The 19,815-nt window shown below is 31.2% G+C and overlaps 1 protein-coding gene across 1 annotated transcript; it reads right to left on the reverse strand.

Moving 5' to 3' along the window:
* Positions 1–567: 567 nt before the first annotated feature.
* LOC128160514 (uncharacterized) lies at positions 568–16,730 on the reverse strand. Its single transcript, XM_052823844.1, has 10 exons — positions 16,710–16,730; positions 15,166–15,241; positions 9,841–9,926; positions 6,900–7,025; positions 6,705–6,743; positions 6,399–6,551; positions 5,747–5,816; positions 4,719–4,783; positions 1,842–2,528; positions 568–801 (listed from the first exon to the last, which is right to left on the reverse strand). Coding segments are annotated over exons 1-9 (861 nt in total). The 5' UTR covers positions 16,711–16,730; the 3' UTR covers positions 568–801; positions 1,842–2,283.
* Positions 16,731–19,815: the final 3,085 nt, after the last annotated feature.

Below are 19,815 nucleotides of genomic sequence, written 5' to 3' on the forward strand. Positions count from 1 at the left end.
GTGGCATTGGCTGATTTAGGACAGGCTTTAACCAGCATCTGGAACAACATCCCTCAAGCATTTCTGAACAATTTAGTGGCATCAATGAGGCGTCGCTATCAAGCATGCGTGAACGCAAATGGTGGTCACACGCGTTATTAATTTTGTTGATTCAATTTCAAATAACAGTGACTTTCGAGTGTGCTGAAATTGACGTTAGTCGACGTTGACATTAATGTGTTATGAGATGTTGTTTCGAATACATGTGTTAACAGTATTACAAAAAATAAAATTTGTTCATTTTTATTTTTAAGTGTTTTTTCATATATTAAATAATGCACAGTTTCTTTTTCCGTTAGTATATGATACGCATTTGAAAATATGATAGCAACAATGAATGAAAATGCAGAACAATCGAAAGTAATGTGATCACTAAAAATTTAACACAAGATTTGAAATGAGAATATCACCTTCCCATTCTGATAGATGTTCAATGAACTATCAAAATCTTCATTATTACTTTTGCGACTGGTTTTACATTGGAACAAAATGTACAGAGATTTACACATCACGTTTATTTGTGTTTTGTTACTCGATGCTGACGTGGAAAACGATCTGCTCTCAGTGATTTTATCTAGAATATTACACAAGGGATTCAATGTACCTACAACAAATATAAAAAATATTTGCTATAATATGCGTAATTGTATCTTTCTGATTCATTATGAACTAAATGTGTATGGCATTTCCAGACCGTGGTCTTTTGTTACGCTGTCTGCTAACTTCAAAAAGACGTCGATGTTTGTCAAAGTAGTTGAAATCCTGCAAATATGAATAATATTTTTTTAATCTGTAAAAGTAAAGTGTGAATGTCTTCCGAGTTATGATTTTAATGTTAGAATCATATGGTTTCTAACTGGTACATTAGCCAGGTTGAGAGCATTATATTTCTAAAAGGTACGTTTGCCCGTTCTAGCGCTGTTTTAACTTCCATTGAAACTGGACCAAAACTTTGTTAGTTTGATGATCTATATTTAAACAAAACCACTGTGATAAATGTGCAAGGTCATTCATTGGTATTTATCAAATGTTTTGGTTATTTTATGCATACGGATAAATAAAATTCATATACTATTCACGTAAGTGTTATCTGCGTATGACAGCGGGAAAAGTAATCGAGAGGAACAGCGTGAAGGAAGAGGAATGACAATTTTTTTTTCAAAAATAAATAGTTCAATACTGATTCACGTAAAAATAAATAATTTTTTTTCAAACTTTCGTTATGAAAAAATGAATATTATTTATAAACCTATAGACCACTTTATTAATTAATATCTTATCAGAGAAAAACTAAAACAGAACATTAGTATTACCTCTTTCGGGGGTCCCTTCCCTCAAAACATTAGTGTCCCTGTTATCTTTACATTTTCTAGAAATGTGAGTTGGCCTGCATGCCGACCATGTTTTCGTTTTCTTTTTTACATACTGATTAGGCTTGCGACATCTTGTGATCAGGTGAAAATATAAATATTTAAAGCTGGGTCATTAGCTGACTGGGCAAATAATTTTGCATGCATTGTATAAACTGCAAAAAGTTTTTAACTCCGTTAGATGATCACACTTACAATGTTTTGGTCGGGTTTATAACATAAAAAACAGTGTTAAAAACGGCATGTATACCTTTAACAATTCTCATCTTCCGTTTTTACAAATACTTTCAAAATTACAATAATTCTTTTTACAATAACTTATTGAGTTAACTAAATTATGAAATTGTATTGGTTTTTAATCAGGTTAAATAAGCTTTATCATAAAAAGAACCAATTTTTATCATCTTATAAAATTTAAAACATCTTACGAACATGTTATTTGTTATCTGCAATTGTACACCTTCAAACAAAAAATGCTTATCCAGATACAACGAACAGGCTGTCTCAGTCACATTACAGTAATCTGCAAGAATATCAACATATAGAAATACAAAATCTGTAAACGAAATGCAGTAACTTGAAAGGCTATTTTGTAGTTCATGTTTTCTTTCATATTCTTTAAAATTGTATTTTTCTAAGGTTTATATAAAGTACTATAGTTTTTCCTTTTCCTTTCAAACAACACTGTTTAAAATGGAAAAAAAAATATTTGCCTTAAAGACAGAAAATGCATGCAAACATTTATCGATTTTGACTAGTGCTATTATATCGAGTTTGTTTAAATTTGTATGATTACGGCAGTGAGGAAAAAGTAGCACTTTAGAAACACAAACTTTTTGAGGTTATTTTTAATAGGTTTGCTTTTGAACCGATTTTATGTTTCGATCCTCTTACCTGTGAATTTCTCGATCATGGGGTATGTTTTACAAACCTCAGAGTATTTCGATTCCGTCTCAATTTTACACTGAATTGCAAACGTACTCTTTTTGTCTGTGACATAACATTCAGTGGTTGCACATAGATCACTAGTACACAAACATGAGTTACTGTGACTTTTTCTAACAGTCATCGGGCATGTTCCATTGTTTAAACATGTCCACAAATCATTTGATGGTATTTCTATAAAATCGGACAAATAGACACATTTGTATGAACCTGTATGCATGTAGATATATTCATAAAATATACATCGACCATATAGAAACATATGCATGTTCATTTTAATGATAAATGCTTTATGTTTAGTTAAGATACATGCAACCATATAGATATTCATACGAAATAAAATACCATGCATCATCTACGCACAGTCGAAATTTACTTAAAATTGTACCTAATTTTTTTCAACATACTAAAATTGAACAATTTCTAAGACTTAGTGCCTATAACATATATTAAGAATTGCATTTAATCTAATATCATGAGGTATTAATTTTTGGCAATTGATGCTTGCTAAGAAAATCATTTTTTTTAAACATGTATCTATTATCATTCTAAGAATTGTTTTGTAAACAAGTCGATTGTCTTGATTTCTTTTATCGTCAAGAATTCTGAAAATTGTATTTTTTTCTCTTTTCATGCTATTTTTACATAACGTTATGGAAAATTGACAGAAATAGAAAGGAAAGTGATTTTTACGGCATTGGGTGTTGTATATAGTTTTTGAATATTTAATCCAGCACTTAATCGTGTTCATCAAGCATGCATTGAAATAAAACTTTTAATATCAAGCCAATTTTGATAAAAAAAAAAAAAAAAAATAAGTGAAAAATGCTCTAACCCGGAAATCAAAAACAATTTTTGAGTTTTTACAAAATTTATTACAACTTATTCATAAAACTTTTTTCACTTTTCCCCTTAATTGAATTGTAAAACGTAAAACAAGTATCTATTTCTCTTTCAAGAAATAAACATAGATAATATTATTGAATGTAAGAAACATTTTCTTTTCCAAATTTAAAAAATAGTTAGAGAAAATTCCAAATCTTTAATGTGGCTAGTTTTTCAATTGAAGTATAATAAAATACATCTCAGAAATTGACTTAAAATGAGATAGTGGGTCTTCGTCATGGTACACAGTGGTAGGATCAAAATTGCTATTTTTTCCTAAATATCAATTAATAAGGGCTATGGAATAGGTAAAATGATGTCAATTTTTTTATGTTTTGGGGGAAATTTCAGCTTGCACATGAGATAGCCTGGTTTCTGCGCGACGTTATATGATGATAAAAAATGAAACAAAAGTAGCTTTTTACTGTATGTGCTTGATTGAAAAATTATTACTTAAAAAGATTCGACACAACAGACAAATAGCTTACTTCTAACAAAACTATTAAAAACAAGTGGTCAAGGGGTCCATTGCTCACCTGAGCAAACTAAAAACAGCCTCATAAAGTCAAAACAATTATTTATGCGAGTGCTTCAGTTATTGTTATATTAAAAATAATTCACCAATTTTAACATCTCAGAGATCCATTATAAGTTACAACGTCATGATTCATACAATTCAAATTTATAACTTTATCTTACTACAAAATATCTTTTTTCTTTTAAACCTATAGGTGAGCTTGTTACTGTTCCCTTTTACTGATAACTGAATTTTTAAACTGACGATGAGTGTTGAATGCATGTATCTTTCCAATAATAATTCAATATTCAATTTATAATTTGTTAACGTAAGCTCATTATATGGATATCATGGTTCGCTAAGCGTTTCAGATGATGTATATAGTAGGAAAAGAAACTAAGAACGGAAGGGGTTAATTAAAACATGACATAGTTATATCAACTTCCGTCCTCTCTTTAGCTTTTTGTCGTATAGGAAAGGCAGTGGATCCAAAATTGAGGCCTGAGTTTTATTAATGGCAGGTGTAACGCGCCGTTTCGGTTGGATCGGTTGTAATCTAAGGTATTGAAGGACCAATCGGAAGACAAAGGGTTATTGCAATATTAATTTACTGAAGAGTTTTAAGCTAAGCTTCCACCTGATGTGACAGTTTTAAAAAAATCCAAGATAATGGCGATGTGTACCTTGTGTAATATTAGAAATAGAAAAAAAATAATGTTAGTTGCCTGTGAACTCAAAGAAAAGAATATCTTTTTTAGTAATGGTGACTGTTAAATTGCATACAGTGGGTGTTTTTTTAGAAATCCAAATACATGTACAGAAAAAACGTTTTAAGCTGGAACAGGAGAGACTTGAATAATTTATATTATCAGTGGTACGTTTATTTTATTAACCAAACAAATACCAAATTGTTAAAACGTTTTATAATATAAAAACGATGAAAATATATTTGATAGGCTTACTGTCTTCGAGAATTTTATTTAGTACTAAATTGTTCTTTTCTTGGTCTCTAACATCAGAGTTTGATCTGAAAAGAAAAAAAAAATAATGGCGTTTTCTTAATTTACCCTAATGCATTGTTTTCAGAAAATACGACTGCTTGAAAACGTTTGTTAGATGTTTAAAGTCCAGGCCCAGGGACCATATATGTGAGACAAGCTCAATTTTGATCTCGATCTCACTTTTAGAAAAGGAGTATACATTCAAAAAGTGAGGCTAAGATCAAAAGTGAGGTTTTCTTAATTGTACATGTATGGCCCAGAGGCCTGCTGTAACATTGCTATTCAGGTCTAAAAAATATAAAGTGGATAAAAGGCGAATTAATTGACATTTAATTTAAAAAAGGATTTCCGAAATGGCTAAATAAGTATGGATATGCATGTATGAGGTACATGTTAATGAGAGAATTTACATTTCAGGAAAAAAACCTTAAAAAAATTACGTAATAAAATGCCAAAGATCAAAAACAAAACTGTACTGTGCTTGAATAATATTGCCGTCTTACAGATTTGGCGAGCATTCTATATTTTACGTTCAAACACTTATGACCATGATATTCACTAAATCTTTAACCTTGGGACTCCTTTCTATTGGCTTATTTATACGACCTTTATTCACCACCCTCGGGCGGGGGGGGGGGGGCACAGGTGCTCATAAAATGGCTTTATGAAGATAAATTGAGACTGAGAAACACGGAGGACATTCTTAACACAACAGATTTTCGTGAGATTGTTGTTAAATGAATGTCAGAATAATGACTAATTTAGTTAAATTGATGCTATTTTATACAATTGCTCTTGACCTTTTTGCAAACTTTAAATTTATACATAAATCATTAGGGTAAGGGTTTTTGTTTATAACCGCAAAGTCGGGACGGGTTTGGTGAAACACCTTTTAGTATGTGTGAATGAACCATCGTTGATCCTATAATCAATCGATGCTAAAAAGTAGATGGTATATAAAACAAAGCCTGAAACTTCTTTGACTCTACCTCTTATCTGTACGGCAATCCGAACACCAAGCAACAAGTAAAATAAAGAGAAGACGTTGATCTTGATGCACTGAAATAAGAGGTAATAATCAATCATTTTCTTAACTATTTGGTAATGATCGTCAAGAACAGCACCGAATATGCTGTAAAACAAGCGTGTCAGTTTTGAACTAAGATCGCAGTGTCGAGTATATTGCTTCACGTGTATTTAATCATATCATCTTTCAAGCCGATGCACATAAAAGATGACGGCATATATTAATACAACTTTCTTGCTATTAATACCTTTTTTACGATTTTCAATAACTAAAATGTAAATTATGAATCAATATTATATTCCACAAAAAGAAAACACAATTTATCAAAGAAAACCCCTTACGTATTAAGCACACAGTACTAAGGTAATTACGCGTTAAAACAATGCAACACTGGCCGTTATCGTAAACTGTTGTACTTTACAGAATGCTAGTATACGAACAGAATAGATTATGGAAAATAATCGAACTCTTTACAAAATACTAGATTGCTATTTAGTGTTTGATACCTTCAGTTATTGCTATAATGCTTAATACCTGCTATTGTATTAATTTTGTCTGTGTTACTTGTACCTCTAGGCTTACAAAATCAACAGTATATAGTCAATTTCTCATACCTGTATGAGTACCTCTAATGATATTTTTTCTTGTGTCACGTGCAAAGTTTGATTCCGATTGCGTAATTGAACACGGAAGCTCCTGATTTATCAGTCCAGTAAAATAATTCTTTTTTACATATGCATGACATTCTTTTTCTCTGATGCACATTTCTGAAATCAATTTTTGAATTAAATGAACACATTTTTTAAGCATTGTGACTGATCGTTTCTAAATCATATTATGAAAGTTAGTTTGTTTTTATATGCATGATCATACATTTGAGTAAATGATATTAAAATTGACGAGAAAAGACTCTGACTTACCAATTCTAATTTGATTTTTCACTTTAGAGTTGTTTCTACCTAAAGAAATTGAAATTCAATAATAAGTTAATATACCTCATGTTCAAAGAAAAACATCTCAATAAAGCGGTTTTACTTGTTGCATAGTGTATACTAATTAGAGCATATTGTTTCTCGAATGTTGTTGTTACTTAATACATAATTTACCCATCTTACTTTGTTTGAGTTTAAAACACATATCTGTGTAACAGAAACGTGCTATTCCATCTCTTTTTGTTACATTTATGGAGCATGGTTCTTCATTTGAATCAAGACAGTTCCACATCTTAGCAAGTTTTTCTTCTGAAAGAATAACAAGAGTCCAACTGGCCTTAACGGTCCAATGAGTATGATGCAACCCATGTTTTAGGCTTTATAAATGCCATTATAGTAGTAATAAAAAATAATGCAACATAAAGAGATATCATTTTTTTTATAAAACAAGACAAGAGCTTCCCAGGCCTTAGCGGTCATCTGAGTACTATAGTACAAACATATACATGTAAAAACGACAGGGTGGAAAGGTTAGCTTATAACATGGCACATGTTTTTGAAAAACTAAATTGAATTAATCAATTCTCTTGACTGCACGTAATTATCATAGAACCTCAATGTTAATTACAAAAGTTTTCCATATATAATACGTATTGTATTCTATTGTTTATTTGCCAAAATTCATACGAATAATACCTACCTACCTACCTTCCTACCAACCTACCTACCTATCTAAATTGGATGTACATTGCATAAATAGTCTGACATTGCTGTTTTTTCCCAGCTTCACGCAGATACATTAGGAGATGGCACATTTTTTTGCGATTATGAATGGCAAGGAGTTAAACTTACTTAAACATTGAAGGACGAGTTCAATTATATTTGTTTAAAAAACAGTACACGTAGACATTTATAAAAAGGACAGATGTTATAAATTGGAATTTATCCTCGAGCTCAACAAGGTTTTCAAAAAAATGTTATGCAAAAAAAATCGTTAGGAAAAAGTGTCAGGCAGATAAACATTTAGAGGAGGACTCGAAAAAGCGTCCCCTTCCTGTATTAAAAAAGCAGACAACCCCTGCTTTACAATTGTTTAGACAAAATTAAGTGTTAGTCTCATCTGTGAAAGCCAAACTTCCTGCATACCCAGTGATACTAATAATTCTCTGACATTAAAACACCGTGTATTTGGCATCAATTATGAAACCAATTCTTCATACATTTTGCGTAAATTACAATTTTCTTTTTCAATCAATTTCGACCAATACTTAATAATGCGTAAATAACGCATGGTACTCGTAGGTAGACGACCTAACTCTGAATAAACCATAACGTTTTACAAATATTTTTTAACTTTCAAAACTCTTTTACAAAAGTGTGTGTGAACTCGTTCTATTTCAAAACCACGCTCTAAAATCAGAACCTCTCATCAAAGCCCAAATAATTTTACAATTATCGTATCGGCTTGCCTAACCTTTATATGTCCTTAGTTTCCCTGCGAGATACTCAGCAGTGAAACAATCATTCCAAATTATTCTTCTTAAAATGACCAACATATTCCTCTTCCTCCTGACATCTCAACTACTTATCCAGTGTCTAACCTAAATATGTACTTAGTTTGACTGCGAGATACTCAGCAGTGAAACACTTCATTTCAAAGAATGTATGCATATTCTCTAAATGACCAACATATTCCTCTCCCTCCTGACATCTCAACTATTTATACAGGGGTAATGCAAATTTACAATTTTAGATAAAGGTTTGTTGCTCATCATAATGAACTTAGTAAGTTTGTTAGCCCTTTTTCGCTGGAGAAGACTTTTTAAATGATAAATGCATATTCACTATGTGACCACCCTCATATCAAAAACATAACCAATGTAAGTGCCATAAATTTCACATATTCAAAAGGATTTCTTTGTAAAGCATTCAATTTGGCTCGTTCTAATATTGAAGTGTAACTGCTAGATGCCAAGTACTTGAGGATACTATATGACCAGTAGAGCCCCACCCTAGAACCAGTAACGCTGCCATTAAGTTCAACATTTTGGTAGACGGCCTCTTGCCAATCCTAACCAGGACTTAGTTTGCCTGTTAGATGTCAAGTTGTATATACATGTAGAATATTTTTAAACACATTATGTATGTTCAATATATTACCACTGCAGCTCCATCCATACACTAGAAAACATGACCCTTTAGTCATAAATTTCAAAATGTTATAATTAGTAGGGCTTATTTCTTTTTATAACCAAGTGGTTAGCTTGTTTACTGAATATAGCCCAATATGGAAACTATTTCTAAAATCTTTAAAAATATTACTATTAAAATACGACCAAGTGAGTCCCCAACACATACACAACTAACTCAAAGGTTTTGAATTTAACAGCTTCATTAAAGCCAATTTGCTTATTCTTTTAAAGCAGTTACTTTGCTTGCTAGATGTTTAGTATTAGACAAAACTATTTTAAGCATAGCGATTTTTTTAGCATATCCATTATATGACTTTATCACCCCCATACCCCCGACACAAGAACCAGGATCCACTCTAACTATGTTATTAGTTATCTGTCAAACGGAAAAATACGGTATTTTGAAATTTTTGCATGTGTCAAGTACCTATCCTCCCAAAACATCATTGATATGACCTGGTCATGTTTTTTTTTTCATCAAGAAGAGATATGGTATATACTTATATTGCTAGATGGCGAGACATAAAGTATAAAAAAATATTTAAAAGTCTCTCCGTGGCAAATATAGCCTCTTCCTAACAAGACAATTTTCCATCATTTTTATAATTTTTTATAAAAAGACTTTCTCGGCATCCTTACAGTGCACTTAAAGTTAAAATACTAGATGCCTTGTTGTATAGAATATAAGATTCATATCTTCAAAATGATTTAAATAAAGGCATATACTACATGTTTGATTTTACAACTATAACCTCGCCTTGCACCTAAACCCTGGCTCTAGAGCATTATATTTCTTTTGTTTAGTAGAAAATGTTCGCACACACGAACATGCATATATCTTAATCATTACATATCAAATATTTCATACGTCAATATAAAAATATTTTCAAAATTAATGCTAATCAAAGAATATTCAAGAAATCAAATCGTACTGTTTTCTGTTTGGATCCTCTTTTTGAGTGAAGATAAGGTGTAGGTTTCTGATACAAAATCTCCATGGCAATTGTTTTCTGTTGCACTGAAACACAAAATAATTAACAATTAACAATAAAAAACATATTTGACAATAACAAAAACTAGATGAAGAGTATACAATGCTTACAAAATTATATCTTACAAAATGGCTCCAGACTATCAGAACCGTTTTTACAAGAGCTTGGACTCTAGGTAGTTGTGTCCAACAGCAATGTGACAGAGACCTGTCTATTTCATTGCTAGCCACTTAGCCAGGGGTCTTTGAAATCAGCAAGATTTGTCTGGTTTTTGAGCTAAGACTACGCAATCAATCATATTTTTCTTAAAACCGCGTCATTTTTAACTTGTTTTGACGCAAGGAATAGATCTCTACGCTCTACTGAATGTCCAAGGTTTTGTTAAAATGGTTCTATGTAGTATTTAACATATTTTTCATATATCTAACTTATGATATAAAATGACAAATTTTTAATCAAAGTACTGATAGTGCTGAAAAGCGCTAACTCAGCTTCTATATTTATATAACAGATATAAGTATCAATCGCAACTTCTCGGGCCTTTCCGGCAGGCTCGGAAAAACACATCGAATGTATTACCTAGGCGTCCATGACAACCCCCTTTTTATAGAACTTGATATAAATACAACACATTTCATGATCTGTTGAGATGTGAGCTATACTTAATTAAAGTAAACGATATACACTAAACATAACACAGAAGCGACATACAAGACTGTCTAGCCGATACTTATTTTAATGGAAAGCGACTCCATTTTGTATAAAATTCTAACATCCGGTGTTGTTAATACATTCGAGGTGTTTTTCCGAGCCTGCCGGAAAGGCCCGAGAAGTTGCGATTGATTTATGTATATAACATTTCAGCTTCTGTACGCACTATATTTCCTCATCACTGCATGACAGTCCCTGCAATGATGTATGTAAGCCCCGTACATTAAATTCACAATGGCCCGTAAATTAGATTCACAATAACCCGTGCAGTTATGTGCATAAACCCCTGAAACTGGTTCCCTAACCAGTTTAAATGATGTATACTTCTGCTCAAAGGGGGCGGTTATTCGATGCATCGGAAGTTGAAGTCTAACGACAATAAAGTGCTGAGCTATGCTTAGCGCTTTAAAAAGCAATCTGAGGGTTAATAAAAACCCAATGTCGCTGTCTATTAGTGTATATATTCTGCATGAAAGATATAACTAACACACTGATAAATGCACCAACTATATTTAGTAACTAATGTCTGTTTAACCTAATAAAGTATTTTGTCATAATATGGTAAATAATTAAATATCACGACAAATCAAAATCGGGGATTAATTTTTTTTTTGGTTTAAAGGCAATTTTTAAAAACTTTAACATTGATATTATATAAGTTTTTATGGTCTTTCATCAGAAGACCGTAATGTTATTTTGTCTTTTTGTCATAGCTCAGGAAAACACCGCAAATACATGTATATCATTAAATCTCTCTATGGTATACTTTGGTTATACAAAAAGTGGGGTTTCATGGACGCCTACGTACATGTATTACCGGGGTACATTCGAGGTTGTTTTCCGCTTATGATAAAGGCCCAAGATGTTGCGATCGTTTCAATCGTTCATACTATCTTGGAAATCAACCGGGTGTAGCTAATACGCTAAACTGAAAACGGAACGTGGACATTTTTTAACTATATTTTTATTTACTTAAAAAAAGATACATGTATTAAAAATGCTAGAAACGTTAATAAAAGATTATAAAAAAATCATGTGTTTATTAATTCAGAAATTCTGGTCCATTTAACATAAATCGAAATCAACAAAACAACGGCACACATTCTGTTAGAGAACCCGTACCCGAAATCTCTAAAAGAACTCGAGCTCTATTACATGGTTGCGAAATCTTTAAAGTAAAAGTTTTTCAAGGTACGACTTCTCTAGCATTCTCTGAAAATAGATCTGTGATTCATTTACATCGTAATTAACAATGCGAGTTTAAGTAAGGACAATTAATAACCTAAATATGTGACCGTTTCCAATGACCTCATATATATTCTTTTAGCATCCTTAACATATGCTAAGGTTCAGCATCCAAGCCGGTCGAGTGCATCAGTTACACATAAGCAACATTCATTTACGTCGGTGAAGACAGGGTCAGTAATACTTTAGACACAGGATCTGCTCCAAAATATTTACCCAGTGCGGACGCCAACGCCGAGTGTACATTTTCATCATAAGGTATCCCGACTTTGTCTCGATGAGCTAAGAAGTCTGATAATTAATCTTTAACGGCTCAACTAGAAGGGCGAACAGAGACCAATGTTTACACAAATGAGAAAGTAAAAGTAGATTTTGCAGGTAAGGGTCATTGCATAAGACATATCTTAGTTACTTCTAATTTAATTTTTCTTTAGTTTGGATACGTTGTTCGACTATTGTAATTCTATATTTTTTAATTCAAATATGTGATTTTAGGCATGTGGTATTTCTAAATAAATATTGCCGCAAAAAGAGAGAAAAATAATTGTGGCTCACTTCTATCAGGTCAAAGTTTTAAAGACTTCTTTATCAATCAAATTTTCATTTGCCGTTAATAATCAAACAATTAGGCTGAATAATGCTAACAGTCTAATATTCAGCCAGTACCAGAACATACAATCTACAATTAAATGGGCCTTACTTTCAAACAAATTTGGTTATGTTAGCCCAATGGGACGAATATTATGCCCTTTTATACGGGAAATATTTCCTCCCCGGTGGCCTAACAAATTTCCTTTCAAATGCAGTCAACATCTGTATACCATTTTTCCTAATGTACCATCTATAGAATGGTGTTAGCGAAAAATAGGACTTTGAACTGAAAGATGTATCCAAACTGTCACCTCAACACAAAGCTTACAGCTTAGAGGTATACCACAGTTTTTTTTTTCTTGAAGACTTCACCTTTCTTCTCCCCTGCAATGATGGCACGGTAATCATCGATAATTGTTAATTTTGTATGTAATTGACATTGATCATTACATTATACCAAATAATCTTACATGTTCCTTTATTTACATATAGTGTGTATTTATTTAGCTTTATACTTCAATGAAAATGGACGACGGCATCAGGCTGTAACAAAAGAAGGTACACCACAGAGGCAGCTGAGCTTCCCCAAAAGAAAAGAAGGATGAACATTTTTTTTCTAATTTAAGATAACTAGAAAGTTGTAATACATTCAAGACATGATATTTTATATATATTTTAATTTCGATATTTACATTGTTCAATATTTTTTCAATTTTTTTTTTAGATTATGCGGACATCTTTCGGCTGAATCTGGAAGAACATAGGCGACAGATACCCTCAAGTCCAGCAGCTACACACGATGAAAAAGCCTCTCTTGGATATTAGTCACCACCTCCTTCATCAGTCTATTCTGCAGTAAACAAAAATTATGAATGTATTATGTAAATAATTAGTCAATTATTACTTGTGATACAGACTATATCAGTGGTAAGAGATTATTGTTAACGTTGTTAAATATTGTTTTTGTATCCTATTGTTTACTGTTGGATATTTTCAGTATTTATTATTATTTATTGTTGCTGAAAATTGTTGTTTGATATACATTTCTATTTGTTTCTGATTCCATGTCTATATTGTATATATGTTATACAAAAGATAGCTATAATTGACTTTCTGATTCATTCTAATTTATTCATGAAAATTAAACAGTTAAACATTGGTTATTGTCTTATTGAATGTTTTTTTTTTTTGTCATTTAGTGCTTCTTCTCTTTGGATGTACTCATTGAGACTAACTTTAATGAATCGCATATTCTGGCATTTGTCTAAAGGTCTCATGCTCTGTAATACATTCACTCTCTCTCGGCTCTCGAATCTAGTCAACGAGTGGGATCTCTGCATGTGCACTCCATTGTTGTCTTTATAACTTTGCAGGAACTATAATTTTACAACAATGAACATTCTACTCATAAAAAAACCAAACTAAATGAATTTATTGCATATATTTTTTAATTCAACATCTCATAAACATGTTATATTAAATATCCTTACCAAATTGTGTTAGCACGTCTGTCGATCTGATCATTACCACAGACTTCATTGTCACTTTCCTCGCTACTTGCTTGGGCTATATGGTCGTTATTTATCTGCATTTGGGGTTCAAACATGTGCGGTTGGATGTTAAGATTCTCGGGAATTTCTTCAACATCAGAAAAAACCGCCTTCCATGGCGAGTGAATGTCAAAGATAACGCTAATCTTACTGTGTGTTGACAATCAGCTGTTTGAAGAAGGTCGCGTATGACGTCAGAGTACCACATGACACGCAAATTAATTAGCGAGTTGTTTTGACGATCAGAGCTTTTACAACGATCGATTTTATGGCTAATTGACGCTTTTAAACCGCAAACAAACTATTGGAATTGATTACTATATACACAAGGAAGCAAAAAAAATGAAAAATGTTCCGGAGTTCAGAAATATGTCCTTAAATTATACTTTTATAAGTACTTATCTGATTTGGTTTTGATAAGTCTAAAAAAAAAAGAATTGCATTGTTTGATGCAACTGTTATTATGTTTGAAAGCCAATGAAAAAAACCCAGCATAAATATAAAATATAACCAAAGCTAAAAAAAAAAGAAGAAGGAAAAATTGTATTTGATATGAGTTCCTAATAATAAGATGTTAGGGCGCTCATTTTTAGAAAGCCAATGTCATTGAACATTCAAACACATAAAGAACGACGATTGACCATAATATACGGGCACGGAAAACGACGCAGTAAAAGCTATCTAACCATCTAAATCACCCATACCAGACGATATGAAACATATTATTGACTACTTAAAGATGAAGTCACCATCTCTTACCAATTTGTTCAGAAATTGTGCTGTCTGATTTTTTCATATATGCCTATTATTCGTTAAATGTTTAATTATGTAAAATTATTTTGTTGTACCAAATGAAATGTATATCACTTAAATGCACTCATTTTTTTTTTAGATTAATCCGATCGAACGAACTACTAAAGATCTGTATTTTTGTTCCATCACCTCACATTCAATTGTATATTCATATTTTTATAATGTTTCAAAGATTCGTTAGAAACACTTACCATCTTTGATGTCACGCAAGATGGCGTGACAATATCGCTTTCAAAACTGTATTTTCGTGATAAATTTTAAAGGGTAAAAAGGTTAAACATATATCGCTTTTTCATTTTCAGCCGAGGGCAACAAAACTTAAATATAGAAACAGCAACATTTATCAAATTTTTACCTGCTTTTGAAAAAGCTCTGACATTCCCTGCACCAAGAAAAAAGTAAAATGGAGATAACAAGGCACATAAAATCCACTGAAAAAAACCCAAGCGATAATATTAGTGGTAAAGAAACAAATATTATGGTTATAAATCATTAACGTAGCAATGTTTTGATGATTACGCGTGTTATATTCTATATTATCAATAATTTCAGCATTTCAATCTCAACTATTGCATTACTAACCCGAAAATGTGAAGAGGACAACGGGAACATAAGAAAACGAGAATGTGTTTGAGGAAATACACCGATAATGTCTGTTGAGTTTTTACAATGATGTATGAATATCATTGCAAGACTTTTGATTTCAAATCCAATAATTTTTTTTTTAAATAATCTACACCTTTTATTTTGTTCTTAGTTTTATTATAACAAAAAAAACTTTCAAATATTAACTAGCCATTAAGCTTGACATAGTATTTATATTAAATTAAAAAGTGACAATGTCTTTCTTTTTCAAATAACCAAAGCCATTTCCTTTAAAATAGCATTTTTTAAATTTAGTTTGTAAGCATGAAAAAAAAAATGTCAATGACCTATCAAAAATCTTTATATTTTATTTTCAATCAATTAATCAAACACTTCGTCCAAATCTGATAACATTTAAAATGAATAGTCTTTCTTTTTGAACGATAACGAGTAGGTAATTTGAAAAAAATAACTTTTCGTCATTTATTAACATTTTGATGTAACTAAATCATTTCCCGAGTTAAGGCAAGAAAATTCACTGAAGAAAGCTTAATATGTTATCACAAACTATTGTGTGGATAACAAATATTCATTCTCGCAGTTAATTAATCCAATTACTTAACAAGTTGGTAATCAAAATCATTTATTTATTTTCTTTTTTTTGCATTAATATGTTATGGACTATGGAAACACTGTACACAACTGCTAAAATTGAGGGTAAAACAAGTATACCTTAGAGACTATCCCTTTGTTTAGATAAGATACGCGTTCAAAGAACCACCCAAAAAACAATAACTGGAATTTTTTTTTTTAATTTGCCTAATGTAGAAATATCATTAAGTGCCTAGATTTACTTTTAAATTATAATATTTGTTTAAATTTTTGACTTGCTGTGTCTCAAGCGAGAATTTCAGCAGTTTAGGGGAAAAACTAAAACAATCTTTTTGTATGAATATTAAGCATACATTTATTCAGTCAGTTTTACGAAGCAAAACGAACAAGTAAACTAGGTTATGCTACTTGCCAAAAATGGTTTAAAAGAAATCTTAGTTTATTTTTTAAACATTTTTTACCATTTGAAGGCATAATGATAAATTTTACGTAATGGTATTGATAAAGTTGAGAACTTGACTAAACCGTACATGTAGAGTTAATCGTATTTTTTTTTAAATTTCAATGTATTTAAAGTTTGATTCAATTAAACCTTAAACAAAATTTTAAACATAAACAACAACTCAGACAAAAAAAAAAGAGATACTCATTAATTAACAATTTTTGATAAAAAAAAAATAATTGTGTTCCGATAATACGTACTTGAATTTTGAGTCCGTGTGTATTTTGTGCACGCGAGGAATATAAAGAGCTTTCGCGAAACAGCTACATATAGTGTGTACAACAGGAAGAAAGGGTTATATTTCCATACCTCCATTTCCTTCCTCGCCTTTTAACCTGTTCTTGTCCTTTTTGTCTTTCTTTTTAAAATATCTGCCCTAATTTTGAAATACCAGGTATTAAAATCAAATCTTCATAAAACATTAAACAAAGGATGTCTATTACAATAATCTTCATATAAGGTAAACATTATCCAATAGCTTTTCATTTATGACGTCACAAAAATAGGCAAATTTTGCAAACAAAGGAAAAGATTTTTTTTTGCTTCATATTTTGCCTTTAATAGTATAGAACGCAGGTCTTCTCTAATACGATTTTTACATATGTTTTTGTTCTTTTCAATTACATTTATCATAGTTAAACATGGTAATTAAGCAAACATGCGCTCGCTATTTTTTATTCGAAAAACACCTTTTTTTGCTCCCGACCATTAATTCATCAAAATAAGACAATGCTCATAACGTCGTCACTCAAACACTATGACGTCATTGGGATGATTTCGTATTACATACTTATTTTCAATATGATTTTATCTATCGTCAACCTTATAGCAATCTCTCTATGGAAGTTTAAGTTTGGAGGCGAGAACTGCATACTACCTTACAAAGGCCTTTCAACTTGTTTAACATTACAAAAAATCTAAATGATGTATATTACAAACCTAGAATAATATACATATCTGTATCTGATGTTTGACGAACATCATAAAACCTTTAATACGCAGTTGAATTAAATAAATAGTATAGTGACTGTTGTTACACATAATGCGTTAAGGAGTTTTGGGTTCCAATGCAATAAAAAAGTCTAGAAGCTAAACCCGTCTATTTAAAAATATCGATTTTAGTAACAAAGTCGCAAATTCAACACTTCTGTTAACGTCGCGCATTGCTATTATGTAAAAAGATAGAATCAAATAGACAATGTGTTATCTTTTTAGCATTAAATCATCTCTGATTTCTTGAAACACAGAAGGAATTCTAGAAAGCGACTTTTTTCCCTAAATAAAACCACACACTTAAAAAAAATCGTCGAAACCTCGATACATCAAATCTAAAGTCAAAACGAAAATCAAGGTCACCGAATGGCATATTTCCCCTGTCGCATCTGCCCACAAAATTGACAAGGAAATGATTTTAGCGGAACATAGTCAGCAATTGATAACAACAATTTATGCCAACTTTGAAATATCCTGTATGTTATTGCCTGATAGTGTTCCGGGAAACTGCAAATAAATGAAACGGGAAACAACCTTTCAGAAACAGGCCGAGTTGAGAAAGATCATTCTAACAACGTGACCAAATGTTATGTTTTACATTCAGTGTGTATTTCCCCCTTATGTTTACATTGTAATTCTTTGACATTTAATTTCCATTAACCACACTTGCCTTTTCAGGGCGCATAATCATAAATATAAATGTCATTGTTTATAAGAATTTTTCTTGACAAAGTTCCTGACACTATATTTTTTTAAAGTCGCGGGTTCGTGCTAAATTTCATGTTATTATGGCTTAGCGTACATAATGGCTTTAAAGCGCCGATACACAAATTAACAAATATAGATAAAATTATAAATATAAAATTCTTATTTTTGGATGTCGTCAGTCATATTACACACTGATGCTGTGCAGACAAATAATCCTACCGGGCGTAAGCGTGGTATTCAATATGTTTGCACACGGTTGGTGAGTTATATGACCGACGACATCCAAAAATAAGCATTTAATGCTTTAGTGAACAGTCTCAGAAAAACAGAATATCTATGTTTAAAAAAGGGTTTCGGTCAGTACCTAAATTAAATGATTAAAAAAAGACAAATACTAAAAAAAAAAATCAAAATTAAGTTTTTTCTTTGATTTGCAAATAACTAAGAAGATACACATTATATTTGATCAAGATAATCTTAGCATTTATTTTTGAAAAAACAAAAATTACTTAATGTTAGCGCACGAAAACAGATAACAATATGTCAGTAGAGTTACTCAGGTGAGCTAAAGAGAGAGAGAGAGAGAGAGAGAGAGAGAGAGAGAAATATGTACGTTATAAAATGTATCCAAAACATTAATAGTATTTTACATTATAAAACAGAAAAGAATAGATTAACTTGTCAAAATTTATAGCACCAAAGACAAGATTTTGTTTTACACTGTTCTCAATTTTATTTAATTTTTTATCACAACTTTAGTTAAGTACAAGGAATAAAAATTAACAAACCATTTTTGTTCAAAACAAACTCAAACTTTATTAAAGGGCTTTATCACAAATCTCTAAGGAATATCACAGCACATCACCATTTGAATCGCCCATTTGCACAAAAACCATGACACCTGCTCACTCATAGAATTCATATAATATTTAAGAAAAACTTTGTTAAAGGTTATTCCATGTGTTTGCAAGTTCTTTCTCTAGCTTTTTGCATAGTAGTATTCATATGTTGCAATTAAATATTAGAGTGCTTGAATTGAATGCAGAAACATTGAAAACAGCTGTCAACTTATTCATGCTACCAATGCAAGAGCAAATGTACAAGAGTAGCACAGTTTGTTTCATATAATATCTTAAAACTAATAAGTTTTTCATGCAAGAAATGTTTCGACCAAAAGATCAGCAAATATTTTTTCGCCTTATTCTAAAGTAATTTTCATTGTAAATTGTTATAGTACGGAAGCCCATTTAGGACCTATCAAAAAATATTTTTGAATTTGATATAACGAATTCTTGAATTTGTTAAAACGAATTTGAATCGTTATAACGAATTGTTGAATCCATTATAACGAATTAAATTTGTTATAACAAATTTTAGGAATTCGTTATAACGAATTTAATCTGTTATAACAAATTCGCTGAATTCGTTCTTTCAAATTTTGAAATCTGTTTTAACAAATTAAACTTGAAATAACGAATTCTTGAATTCGTTATTTCAAAGTTTTAATTCGTTATTTCGGTTTTTAAAATCGGTTATAACATATTTTCATCCAATTTGTGGTAACAAATTTCATGTTTTGGGGAACAAATTAAACGGGGCGGACTT

The sequence above is a fragment of the Crassostrea angulata genome, chromosome 8 (genome assembly GCF_025612915.1).
Source record: "Crassostrea angulata isolate pt1a10 chromosome 8, ASM2561291v2, whole genome shotgun sequence".
In the NCBI taxonomy this organism is placed as follows: domain Eukaryota; kingdom Metazoa; phylum Mollusca; class Bivalvia; order Ostreida; family Ostreidae; genus Magallana; species Magallana angulata.